The 13575-nt window shown below is 49.3% G+C and overlaps 1 protein-coding gene across 5 annotated transcripts in view; it reads right to left on the minus strand.

The window, feature by feature from the left end:
• Stab2 (stabilin 2) overlaps positions 1–13575 on the minus strand; it is a 166889-nt gene that overhangs the window by 39766 nt on the left and 113548 nt on the right. For 3 of the 5 annotated variants that reach the window (XM_015998482.3, XM_076554565.1, XM_015998483.3), the window contains 6 exons: positions 11265–11310; positions 10411–10487; positions 8959–9084; positions 7216–7289; positions 5477–5548; positions 254–373 (listed from right to left, as the gene is read on the minus strand). In XM_015998482.3, coding sequence (XP_015853968.1) covers positions 254–373; positions 5477–5548; positions 7216–7289; positions 8959–9084; positions 10411–10487; positions 11265–11310 — 515 coding nt within the window. The remainder of the gene's footprint in view (positions 1–253; positions 374–5476; positions 5549–7215; positions 7290–8958; positions 9085–10410; positions 10488–11264; positions 11311–13575) is intronic. The other 2 variants (XM_076554567.1, XM_076554566.1) reach the window with 1 other exon arrangement.

Here is a 13575-nt window from a genome sequence, read left to right on the forward strand (position 1 = left end):
GGGATGCATAGAAAAGTGACATCACTTGCTCCGAGTCACAGTGCTACTTCCTGGCAGAGCTGAGTCCAAACCCAGGTATTTCTGACCCCAGAGCTTTGTCAGTCTTAGCAGAGATACCATTCCCTTCCCAGGCCACAGGAGTTTCCTGGGTAGATACAGCTCTTTTCATTGCTACTGATTTACAAGGCCCTGGGGAACCTGGACTCTCGGCAATTTGGGAAGCGGAGTTGACTTCCCGGAGACGTGTTGTTACCCGGTAGATGCTGCCACGGCAGGTGAGTCCGTCTCCCTTGTAGCTCTGCTTGCAGGTGCATATCCTTTGACCTTGTCCGGTGTGGTTGCAGGTGGCAAATGGGCTGCAGCCGCCGTTGTTCTGGTAAAATCGCCAAGAGGTAGAGGAGGGGCCCAATCAGACCAGGACATTTGCCAACTTTTGTTCATATTTGTTAAGCAATTTTGTGCTGAAATTTATATTTTGAGGGATGTGGGTACAGTTCAGTGGTAGAATACTTGTCTGGCATGTGCAAAGTGCTGGGCTCAATCCCTAGCAACACACGCATGTGCATGTGTGAACACACCTACACATACCACACACATATTTCATCTTACTCTCCAACTTCGATCAGTCTTCACTGGCTTTCCTGAACTCGCCTTATAGTGCCTTGGTTGCTGGCCATTTATTCAGGGGCTTCATATCCCAAGACGGCAGGTTCATATACCCAGATCTCCAGTCCTCTATGGATAAGTACCCTTCATGTTTGATACCTCCCACCTTTAGGCTAAACTCTGATTGGGTCATAGGAAAGATGACAAAAAGCCAGTATAAAGCAGAACCCATTGCCTTGCCCAAGCGCTCACAAGATGTGGAAGAGGAGGCCAAAAAACAAAACACAGCTAGAGTGAGCCTCCATGGCGGTGGCATCTGCATGGGCTCTGAGCCGGAGCAGACTCCAGTGAGGAAGGAACATGGAGCCAGGAAGAGAAGCTCCTGTGAGGGGCAGAGGAGACGCTCCACACCCCTGCTGGAAAGTCTTCCTTCCCCGCACCCTTTTCCAAAAACATCTGCTACGTATGATGGTGGTCAGCATCCCAGATTCCTACCAAGGGGATAAACTCCTATTTGCTGCTTAGAAAAGCAGACTCCAGGGGACATGAAGCTTCCAGCCAATGACCCCAGACTTTGACAGACGCAATACCCAGCATGCTCCAAGGCCACACAGAGGTCTTTTCTTGTCACATCCCTCTTGATCTCTGTCCCCTCCAGAGGAGTAGGAGCCCCAGGGCATCCCTCACCATGAGGGCACTTGCTCCGTGTGACCACACACCGACTCCTTCCTGTCTTCACAAAGCCTTTACCCTGACACCAGCACCATCTCCAGCACTGTGTGCCTCTCGGAGCCTTCTTCTCTTCTTGTGGAGGTTTACATTCTCCCTCTCTCCCTTCCTGCCTCTCTTCTTCTCTCCCTCTGTGTCCACCCTCCTCTGTCTCTTCCCCTCTCATTTTCCTTTTCACTCACTCAGCCCTGTTATGATACACCAAGAAGGCCTGTACCACCCGCCGGCATCTTGATCCTGGGCCTCTGGAGTGTGAGGATTGAACTTCTGTTCCAGTTACCCGGTCTCCAGGATTCTGTGGTGGCAGCACTAAGCGGACAGATGGCTTGGAACCGGAGAGTCCCTCACAGAAGCCCTGCTGCCCGGCTCTTGGTGGTAGGACTGGGGAGAAAGTCATGATTCTTGGACAGCTCCATGACTACTTTTGTTTGCTTATCCCAATGTTTAGAGAATTTTTGCCTTTTGCTTTGAGTGACTACTATCATTTAAAAACTGGAGAAATTCACATTAAAATTACTGCTGTTCTTGCACAGCCAACACTGGCTGGCATTGCTCTGAGCAACAGACATCTGGGGCTCTGGAGATGGTACTCATTAGAGAGGAACCAAGTTTTCCATCTTCCTGCTGTGGTCCCTGTCCAGTCCCCGATGGCCCTAGTGACTGGAATTGAGATCTAATTCCTGAACACATGCTCCAAGAGGACAGCAAAGGAGCCTCTGGACCTCCAGGGCAGATGAGTCTTTTGGCCAATGCAGCATGGAGGAGGTGCTGTCACACAGCCAGCTGGAGTTGTCATAACAACGGCCCCACATCCCAGCTGCCTCTGTGTCCAGCTCCTGTTTGGCCTCACAGTCATTTCATGTAGAGGACATTGCTCTCTTGAGCTTGCCAGACCAAAACAAGGAGGCGAATGGACGTGCTCGGGGAGGAAGTCCACTTGGTTCTCACGGCCTCAGCTGGAAGTGCTCAGGCAGAACAAGCCATCAAAGCGTTTGGTCCACAGTGACGGCCCAGGGCTAGACACACAGGGGTTTGGGCTCTGGTTGTATCATGTACCAGCTCCATGATCTCTGATAAGGATCTTTACTCTCGACAGCCAGAGACAGGAAGAAGTGCCCCCCCCTCCAAACATGTCTGGTCCTTAAGCCCCAAGTCACCTGTAACTGTGACCTTATTTAGAAAAGCACTTAATGTCATTAAGGGTCTTGAGATGAGGCTCCTTAAACCCACAGGTGTCTGTGGAAGAACAGAAGACAGACAGGGAGGTGAGGAGGGCCAGAGGCTGTGGTCTGCAGGCAGGAATACTGGAGCCACCAGCAGCGACAAGAGGCAGGGAAGGGTGCTGGCCCGGAACTTTCAGACGCATCCTTGCTCACACTGATTTTAGATTTTCGCCCTCGAGAATCATACATAAATTTCTGTGCCCTGCCTGTGTTAAATTTTGCAGCAGCCCCTATTGTGATGGTTAGTTTGAACTGTCAGTGTGACACAGTCTAGAATCAACGGGAGAGGAGCCTCAGTGAGGGGCTGCCTAGATCAGGCTGGCTGTGACCATGCCTACGGGGGATGGGTTTTTACAAAAGCTATTTATTCATTTTTATGTGTACAGATGTTATGCCTGCATGTATGTCTGTGTACCACATGTGTGCCGGGTGCCCCGGGATGGGTGTTGGATCCTCTGAGACTGGAGTTGCACACAGCTGTGAGCTGCCATGTGGGTGCTGGCAATGGCACCCTGGTCCTGTGAAAAGTAAGTAGCCAGTGCTCTTAACTGCTGAGCCATCTCTCCAGCCCCTATGGGTAGATTACCTTGATTAAGTTAACTGAGGTGGGATGATCTGCCCGCTGTGGGCGGTGCATCCTCTAGGTAGGCGATTCTGAACTGTATGAATGGGAACGGTGAGCTCAGCACAGGAGAACAGGTATTAGCTCACTGCTCTCTGACCTTGGCTATGATGTAATGCCACCAGTTCTCCCAGGCTCCTGCCGCTGTCACTTCCCTGCAGTGATGGACTGTGACCTGGGATTGTGACCCAGATGAACCCCTTCTGCCCCAGTTTGCTTTGTTAGGGTATCAACAGGAAATGAAACTATGACGCCTAGGAAAATAATTCACAGCTAGAGTCTCTTCATCAGTAAACTGGGGTTAGTTAGTGGTGTAAAATATTATTTTAAGGTGTGTTACTTTGTTTATGTTGCATTTGTCTAACTCTGTAAAGCTGTGTTACTGTGCCTGTCAAAAATACCTGATGGTCAAATAAAGAACTGAATGGCCAATAGTGAGGCAGGAGAGAGAAATAGGCGGGGCTGGCAGGCAGAGAAGATAAACAGAAGGAGAAATCTGGGAGGAAGAAGCAGCAGCCAGAGGAGGAGGAGGACTCCAGGGGCCAGCCACCCAGCTACACAGCAAGCCATGAAGTAAGAGTAAGATTTACAGAAATAAGAGAATGGAGAAAATCCCTGAGGCCAAAGGTAGATGGGATAAGTTAAGATAAGGAAAGTTGGCAAGAAACAAGCCAAGCTAAGGCAGAGCATTCATAATTAAGAATAAGCCTTTGTGAGTGATTTATTTGGGAGCTGGGTAGCAGGCTCCCCAAAAGAGTAAAAAACAACAAACAAGTTAGTCCTGGTCCCACTGGGTATCAGAAGAATTAAATGAGAGGAAGCATGGAAACCCAGATGTCTAGAGAGCAGCACATATCAATGTCATGTTGATGCAGGCTGTCAGAGGCCTGGATGACCAAAGTCCCAGATGTGACGTGCTGGGGCATGAAGCTTATGGACCATCTTACTCCACTGGAGGCATGGGCCTGTGGTGGTTGGATGGCAGGAGACAGCTTGTCCAGTTTGAGACCTAGCTCCTACTGGGTTAGTATAACACGGAGCTGGTCTGCAGTCAAAAGTCATGGGAGAACCAGAAGAAATGTTTTGGCAGGCAATGGAGGCTGCTTACAACAGGAGTGCCATGAGGTTATGTTTGTGCAGAGGTCATGGAGTTCATGTTCCTGGGTCCCGAGATCTCTCTAGCTGTCTACTGACGAGGGGCAACACATCTGAGCTAAGTAGGATAAAAATGGTGTGTTCCCCTGGGCACATTCTTAATAGCATGGAGGTAGCTTAAGCAGGAAAGACACAAATTTGGTTAGTAGAAGCTATGCTCGGGTGTGTGCGTGCGTGTGTGCGTGTGTATGTGCGTGTGTGTGTGTGTGTGTGTGTGTGTGTGTGTGTGTCTGTAAAAGATAAGAAAATTAACAGTTGGCTTCTCTATGGATGTGGTGGGTTTTGTTTTGTTTAAACTAATTGATTTTGAGGGCTGTTTTAGGTTTACAGGGAAACAGAATGGAAAGTGCAGACATTCCTACAGAGACACCACCACTCCCTGGTTTTCCGCATCATAACACCTTGCACTGGTTAGTTGTACATCGGCTGGAATCGAGGCACTGATATTAAAGTCCATAGCCTGCGTGCTGGCCCACTCTTGCTGGTGTACGTTCTGTGGGTCTTGACAAATGTATATTGTGCCTAACATCAAAGCTTCCTTAGAGTCGTTTCCTAGCCTGAAGAACTCCTCACGGCTCCCTTATTCACCCCACCCTCTCTCAACTCCTGGCCACAGACTGGTCTCCTCATAGCCCCCTGCATCTTTTCCTTTTCCACAACCTAACTTTTGTCAGGGTTATTCTCAACTGCCCTTCTCTTCTTCCCTATTCAGTACGTAAAGAAAAAACAGGAAACAACAAACTCAGGCAGTAGATCAGCATTCCATCACCCAGTCACTGTGGCTAGGGAACCAGATTCTGAGCAGGATGCTAGGGCTTGTTAACTGACTCCTGAATGCTTCTTAGTGATCCCTATACTTTGGGATACTAATTAAGTTGGTTTTGGGACACTGGCATCAGATGAATGCTGGACCAACTCCGTATAATTGGGTCCCTCCCTTCAGAATCTTGAAGCCAAGGGGCAGGCTGTGGGGTACCAGTCTGTTCTCTCCGATCTCTCCAGTAAGACCATGGCACACAAGAGGAGAAGTCAGCCTCATTACCGAGAAGCAGCTCTGCGATTCCAAGGGGAGAACACTTGGCCTCTGTTCCCTAGAAGGTAGGAGAAGGCTCCAAGGCTACGGGCCTGGAAGCATACTCACGGTTAAACAGACATCGATGAGTGTGCAGGTCTTCCCATCTCCAGTGTACTTTGGCAAGCAGTTACAGACGGCCTGTTCGGGAGCAGAGGCAAATGTCATTTATCAGCAGGTTAGCGCACTGGGTCTCAGACTGGATTTGACTGTGGAATGGAGGCTTGAGAAGGGTCTTTCTTTCTTTCTTTCTTTCTTTCTTTCTTTCTTTCTTTCTTTCTTTCTTTCTTTCTTTCTTTCTTTCTTTTTCTTCCTCCCTCCCTCCCTCCCTCCCTCCCTCCCTCCCTCCCTCCCTCCCTCCCTCCCTCCCTCCCTTCCTTTCTAATACCTAGTCTAGTATACTTGAGTTCTAGATCTCACAGACATCTCATCCTTATTGCCAAGATTCCCTCTTTTTTGTTGGGGAGAGAGCTAAGCTGTAGTACGGTCTTATCTCCAACAAGAAGGAACTCAGACACCAGTGCCAGCCTATGCTGAGGGGAAGGCTTTGCAGCTCACGGGATATACACAGGAAAAGAAGCCGCCACACCCGTTCCATGGACAAGGAGGGCAGCTGGAGCTTGAGGAAGGGGATGCTGTTTGCAGGGGCTTGGGAGCAGGACCCCACAGGCCTGATGGCCACTTGTTAGAACTGGAATCCGCAGGCAGGGCTAGCCAGGGCAACCTGGGCAGGTCCCCACGGTTTCTCCTCTTCCTTCACCACTGGCCCCAACCCTGTCTAAGCTTTTCCCAGCAGGCCTAGCAGCTGTCTCATCTCAGCTGGGGTGGTATTCTTAGAGCTCAGTTCACCACCGCCGTCTTCCAGGTCTGCAGGAACACTGTTAGAGGGCCAGGGGCCAGAAACCTTACAAGAACAATTTCCTCATTCCATGTACATAGGAACTCTATTGAGACGTGAAAATATGTGAGCAAAAGTCCAAGAGAGACTGCGGAGACTTTCTGATGATTAAATGTACACGTGTACACACACACACACACACACACACACACACACACACACACACACCTTCCAAGTTTTTTTTTTTTTTTTTTAAACAGGGTGTTTTAGGCACCTGCTCAATCTGCCCATTGAGAGACTCAGCGCTGCAGTCTCCTAAGAGGCTCAGTGAGCTCCGAGGGACATTTCTTGGGTATCTGACTTCTTACCCAGGGTCATGCATGATGTATGCACTGCCCTGCCTGGTCATTTTGTGTGTTTACCATGGGTCTGGGACTGAGAGAGGTGGAGTGTGGGTCTTTGCTCCTCTGTTGCCCCTGTATCTTTTTGCTCCATGGCCTCCACCCCTTGCTGGAGTCCTCTTATTTTCCTACTCCCCCAAATTCACTTGCCCCAGGGCAGCTGCCCAACTGTCTGTGCTGGGGGCCATATCAACGCAGAAGTCTGAACTGTGAGCTCCTGGCATGGCACAGTGCCCTCCAGAGCCTGGAGCCAAAGAAAAATGGGAGCCATTCTGGGGATCAGAAAGCTGAAAGAAAGGGGAACATTTTTGGTGAAACCTCTAGGTGCTTCTAGGATCACGGGGGTTTGCAGGTGTCCACCCCACTTTTAGAAAGCCCTTTTCCTAGTCCCCTCCCCTCATTTATCTTCTTCCTTCAGACGCCTCTTGTGCTTTCACTGTCGGCCCTGCAGTGGTTCTGGCTGCTGCTGGCTGCCGCTGGTCCAAGGTCTGTTCCGCACTGCTTTCCCTTAGGCCTGGGTCTTACCACTCAGGAGTTTCCTCCCAAGCAGCCTCCAAGAGGCGGCTCACCTGATTGGGCCCTGTCTGCGTGCACTCTGCGTTCCTGTCACAGCCGCCATTGTTCTCCAAACACGGGTTTATCTCTTTAAAACAAAAGCCAACGTGTGTTATGAGCGTCGAGCTTTCTGTCTGTGAAGAGGCATTTTGAGGGCATTCCCCAGGACCGGAGATGGCTTGGATAACTGACCAAGAGCAGCAGGTGTCTACGTGGGACTCAGTTTTCTGGAACTTCAGAGGCAGAAATAATTCGGGGTGGGGGGGGGGATGGTTTCTCAAAACTGACCCTCCCACTGGGCTGGGCGAACTCTAGCAGAGGCACCATCTGTGGGCTTAAATTTGACCCTCTGTGGAATGAATCGGAATGTTTCGAAGGCGAATCTTAGCACCCAGTCCACCAGTGCCACAGATGAGGAGACTTGGGAACGAGAGCACAATCATCTGCAACATCACAAAGACTGGCTTAGAGGAGACTCGTCAACAGACGCTCAGTTTAGGCCATCCTGAGCAGAGCAGACAGCTCGGTGGCAGAGTTCCTCTCCACTGATTCACAGGAGCAGAGGGGAGAGGGACCGTGCAGTGGGTAACTCGGGAGCGCTCTGACCTCCTGGTCATATCATAAACAAGGGCCAGATGGAAACCTTGAGACCTGGGACAGCCTACAAAGGGTACATGATTTTTGTGACATTTTGGTCTGGAATATACAAGTGGAATCTAATAATGAAAAAAAAAAAAAAAAAAAACCAACAAAACCTCAAGCCCCAAAGAAAAGACACAGTATCAAAGAAATAGACCAAAGAGTTAAGACACTAAATGCAATATGCAGTCCTCCAAAGACCCCAGACTAGAGAATTATCAGGACAATTGATAAAATTAGCATGTGAATATAGCTAGAAAATGTATTATAGTGATAATCAACTTACTGAAGTCAGGAAGTGTGTGTGGCTACAGAACAAGCTACCCTCATTCTCAGGAAATACAGACTCAGTTATTGGGACAAATACAACATGACTTACACAGCTCAGTCTCAGATGCCGAAGGAACAATATGAAAATATACCAAGAGAGCAAAGGAAACCGTGAGCAGCAGACTGTTAAGGAGCAAATGTAAGTCAAGAGCACGTGATTCTTTTTAGAATGATGGTGGCAACCCTTTTTGGGGGGTTAAAATTCAGAGTTTTCTAGGGCACACCTCTAGAACAGAGCTATGTGCTGTTGCCCAAGCAGGCTATACCTACTTTCAAGGAATTATTCTGTTATATCATTAAGTATAAACACTGTATATCATAAGATACCATTTTTTTGCTGAAAATATATATCTATATATATATAATAAATAATATAATAATATAATAAAATAATAAAATATATATCTATGTATATAATAAAATGGGGCAATGTAAAAATAGTTTAAGAGTCCCTGTCTCTAGATACATGCCCGTAATCTTTTGCAATTTTCTAAAGATGAGCAACACTATAAATCAATGAAAGTCCCAAACATCAGTTGCCACTAGAATTTTTAAGTGGAAAAGGTCTCTCCTTCCATTCAAAGTGAATTTTTTGCATCACATGCCTTCACGCCCCTGTGGGTGGGTACATCATTCCCACACCCTTGGGCTTTCCTGCCAAGGCATACTGCATTGTGATCTCAGCAGCAGTGCTAACAATAAGAGCTCATACACTAGAACATTTTAACATTTTAACAGGGCTCTGCCTGACACCATTTCCACCAGATGGGCAAGGGACGGTCGCCTACCGAGGCATATGATGCCGTCTCCTGTGTGGCCTGCCTTGCACACACACACCCGGCTTCCTGGGGTGGTTCTTTTACAGTCAGCCTTGGCGGAGCATCCTCCATTGCTGATCTCACAGGCATTGATGGCTGCAGAAGAGGAGAGAGACAGGAGGAGACATTTTTTTAAAAACCTGAGCCATTGATAAAAGGAAGCTTTTAGACCAACTCCAGCAGCACTGGATCACGGTGGTTAATTACTCAACACAGAGAGTGTACTGGATGGTTTTATGCTAACCCCCATCCCTGCTCAGAGAGCCCAATCGTCTTTCTGTGACATTGGAGAGTTTTGTCTCTTCTAGAATCTGGTGGCAATGGAATTATGGATGCTAAGGGTCTGGCTCACTTCACTCACCCCTTTTGATGGCTGAGTTAATTTCATTGAGTAGGTAAAGCACCACCTCCACATCATTTTACCAGCTGATTGGTGTTTTCAGGCTCTGACTATCATGAACAAAATGTCTGTCACACACACACACACACACACACACACACACACACACACACACACACACACACACACACACCACTGTTTATCATTGAAAATGGTCAGGACTGGAACTCAAACAGGGAAGAAACCTGGACTCAGGAGCTGATGCAGAGGCCATGGAGGGGGGCTGCTTATTGGCTTGCTCCCTATGGCTTGTTCAGCCTGCTTTCTTATAGAACCCAGGGCCAGCAGCCCAGGGATAGAACCACCCACAGTGGTCTGGGCCCTCCCCATCAATCACTAATAAAGAAAATGCTCTACAGGGTTGCCTACAGCCTGATCTTAGGGAGACATTTTCTCAATCAAGGTTCTCGCCTCTCTGATGACCACAGCTGTGCCGAGTTGACATAAAAACCATCCAGTACACTCTCTGTGTTGAGTAATTAACCACAGTGATCCTTAAGTGAAACAGATTGTAAACATTTCAGTTCAAACTCAGGGGTATGATGATGAGGCAAGGGCCTGACCTTGCCTTATTCTGTTATTGTACTCCGAGAGGCCATTTCACCCTTTCTAGCAAGGAAGGTGGCTGGATGCTTCCTTTACAGATGAGCAGAGGGGCTCAGGGTAGTTAGACACCCATGCAAGCTTACAGGTCTGGCAGGAAGAAAAACCAGGACGTAAACCCTTTACTGGCCCACCTTGAGTCCTGATGACTCAGCTGCACCCTTTATCAATCAAATCTATAGCTTTTAAAGCCAAGAGTAGATTCCAATGGCTCTCAGGGTTGTGCACCACCACCCAGATGCAGTGAAAACGAGATGCAATCGCCTGCCCCTCACACCAACACGCCACAGCCATGCAGGGCCGGGCACCATCATTTGCTCAGTTACATGTGAGTCCCACCAGTGGCTGGCAGCAGCTCCCGAGGCCCAGCCGGGTCTCTCAGCCCACACAAGCCCTTCGCAGATCCCTGCTCCACCTGCCTGTGCAGACTGTTCCGTTCCCCTGGAATCCTGCCGCACATTTGCACGAGGCCTTGCCATCTGGATTGAGAAGGCAGCTGCAGTGGGAAAGGGCAGGTGGCATTTTCAGAGAAACACAAGGTCCCACGTGTGACTTCTAATCCCCCTGAAGCCCAGCATCCAGGCCCCAACTCTATGAAGCACTCCGAGGCTCTGTCTCTGCTTGGGGGGACAGTTGGTTCCTGGCATGAGCCCACCACAGCCACTCCAGCCAAACCGTGCTGTGTGCGGACGAAGGGCAGCCGCTCATCTTCAGAGTGCTAGGCACGTGCTTCGCTGAGCTTTGGGCTTACCGAATGTCGTCCCCAGGCGAGACTACAGCCCCTGAAGGGCAGCCAATTATTATTGCCATTTGTAAAGGAAGAAACCAAGGTAGGGAGGAAGTAGAGAACTGACTCCAGGTCACGTGATGAGTGATGGAGGATGACTGTGGGTTCAGGTCTAACTCCAGCTACTAGGCTTTTTACTACTTTACAGGAGGATGTGCCTTTTTACAGGCAGAAAGGAATAGGAAGGGACTGGGCTGGGGGCTGGGGGCAATGCTTACTGAGAGTGATGCCCCTCCATGAGAGCCCTTTGGTATGGGCTGGGGTGGCAACTGGCATTCTTGTCAAGGTGCTAGGAGAGTCACTGGCTGCTCATGGAACATCCCGGATCTGGCCAACCCATGGTGGTTTCCTCAGAGAGACTCAGTTTCTTTTTAAATGTAACCTACATTCTCTTCAAGGATGCTGGGCAAACACTCCCCTCCCCCGTAGGGCCTGAGGTGAGAACTACTGGGTTTGCCTTGTCCCTAGAGGTCAGAGGACACCTACTTGGCACTGGTGTGGCAGGTCCCATTGCAGTTGTCTTTGGTGATCTCTGAAAAAGAAACCACTTGTCTGAGAACTCCCGCTTTAGTCCCCGGTAGCAGGAAAAGACCGAGTTCCTTGAAGTCATTTTTAACTACCTAAATCCTTGCCACTGTGTAAACACTTTTCAAGTCGCTGCCAGGGAGCCCAGAGACAAACCTGAAGGTCAAGTCCACTAATGCGGCGTCTCCCAGAGTGGATGCTCCTGGTGAAGACCACACACTTTGGATGGGGTAGGTGCTAACACTTGCTAACCAGCTAGATGCCAGCTAGTGACTGGCCTGTGAAAGATCCTGATGAAGGCTCTGACTCTTGTTCTGTAGGTGACTGAAAAGCCATAGCAAGTTGTCAAGAAGTCCTGGGGATGGAGTGGGGTGAGAAAAGCTACCTCTTTCTGTCCAGGTTTCTTGCAGTTATGTGGAGGACAGAAAGGAGAGGGATGGGCCATAGGATGGAAGGTAGAGAGCTGGGTCACAAGGCTCCTGGTGACAGAGGGCAGGGGGAAGAGAGATTCCAGAGATGTGGACAAGTAGAATATTCAGAGATGACGTTAGTGAAGGGAAGACATTAAAGAGCAAGGGGTGGCTTCTAGGCTGAGTGGTCAGCTGTCCTCTTCCGTAATTGACCACCATCCACGCTGCTGCCTGGGTCATGGTCTGGGCACCATCCTCAGCATCCTGCATCTCCCAGTCTCTCCATCATTTGACCCCTAGGGCACCATCCTCAGCATCCTGCATCTCCCAGTCTCTCCATCATTTGACCCCCGGACACCATGCTCAGCATCCTGCATCTCCATTCTCTGCTTCATTTGACCCTCAGGGCACCATCCTCAGCATCCTGCATCTCCAGTCTCTGCATCATTTGACCCCCAGGGCACCATCCTCAGCATCCTGCATCTCCCAGTCTCTCCATCATTTGACCCCCAGGGCACCATCCTCAGCATCCTGCATCTCCCAGTCTCTCCATCATTTGACCCTCAGGGCACCATCCTCAGCATCCTGCATCTCCCAGTCTCTCCATCATTTGACCCTCAGGGCACCATCCTCAGCATCCTGCACCTCCCAGTCTCTCCATCATTTGACCCTCAGGGCACCATCCTCAGCATCCTGCATCTCCCAGTCTCCGCTTCATTTGACACCTAGGGGCCTTCATTGTCCACATCAGAGTTCTGCTGCTGCCTTATTTAGGAATTGCACTAATGGTCTTCTGCAAAGTTGCCATAGCTTCTAGGCGGCTCCCTGTCCCTTTAAATGAGGTTGGTTTGTCATGCCCCATGCTCTTAGAAGTATAAAGAGACAGCGAGGGGTAAGGCACTGCATTTACTCTGGGGATTTACTCAGGATATCTTCCTGCTTATATGACTGCCCCCTCCCCACTTTCCATGGCTCTCTTCCAGACTGTCTGAATCTTGATTCTGCACCCCAACATCTGATAGCTGCTCTTGGTATCAGATGTCCCCTTGGTCTGGAATCCTTTAGATTCCCCATTTTGGTGTTCTTACAGCTCTGTCTTCTGGATTTAGCATTCTCCTCGAGCCTTGACGATGACAGTCCCTCAGACAAACCACGTCACTGGAGCCCTCACAGGGTTGGCTGGCACTTGTGACCTTCTTTCTAGTTCCTGCCCCAGAAGGGACAATAAGGTCTCTGATACTGACTTCCAGGGTCATTCTTTTCAACCTGGTGCCTGACTGATTTCTCTTAAATACAAAGAAGATATTATTGCAACCATGTTTAAAACTGTCAATGGCTTCTTAACTAGCTTGAGTTGGGAAGCCGACATGCCTATCTTTTAGCGATCTGGCTCTTGCCTGCCCCTCTAACCTCTTCTCATTCAGCTTGCCTCTTCGCCTCTGTTCTCACACCCTGCAATTGCGTAGACCTCTAAATGTATGCAGATTTTCTGGATCTGTGAAGCTCTTCCTTTCTTCTCATCACTGACCCCTGGGGTACAATTAGAAACGTGAGGCTGGAGCAAATGAGTTCTCGTAAGACCCTGAAGTTGGGAGAATAATACGTTGCTATCGGACCGTTTGGCAATGAGCACCAAAACCCTTGCTGAGAACAGCTCCTGTCACCACATGACTTCAGAAGACAAATGTGGAAAGAGGCATATAGTACACACTCACTGTGACACTGTTTACGACAGCGGACAATTGGTTTTAGAAAGTGCTGTTAGGGAAGGGATGTAACTCAGGGCCAGACAGCTTGCCTATCTATCACGGGTAGGTGAGGCGGCCGTTCATTCGCCAGCACTGTGGCAAACAGGCACAAAA

The sequence above is a fragment of the Peromyscus maniculatus genome, chromosome 18 (assembly GCF_049852395.1).
Source record: "Peromyscus maniculatus bairdii isolate BWxNUB_F1_BW_parent chromosome 18, HU_Pman_BW_mat_3.1, whole genome shotgun sequence".
Lineage (NCBI taxonomy): Eukaryota > Metazoa > Chordata > Mammalia > Rodentia > Cricetidae > Peromyscus > Peromyscus maniculatus.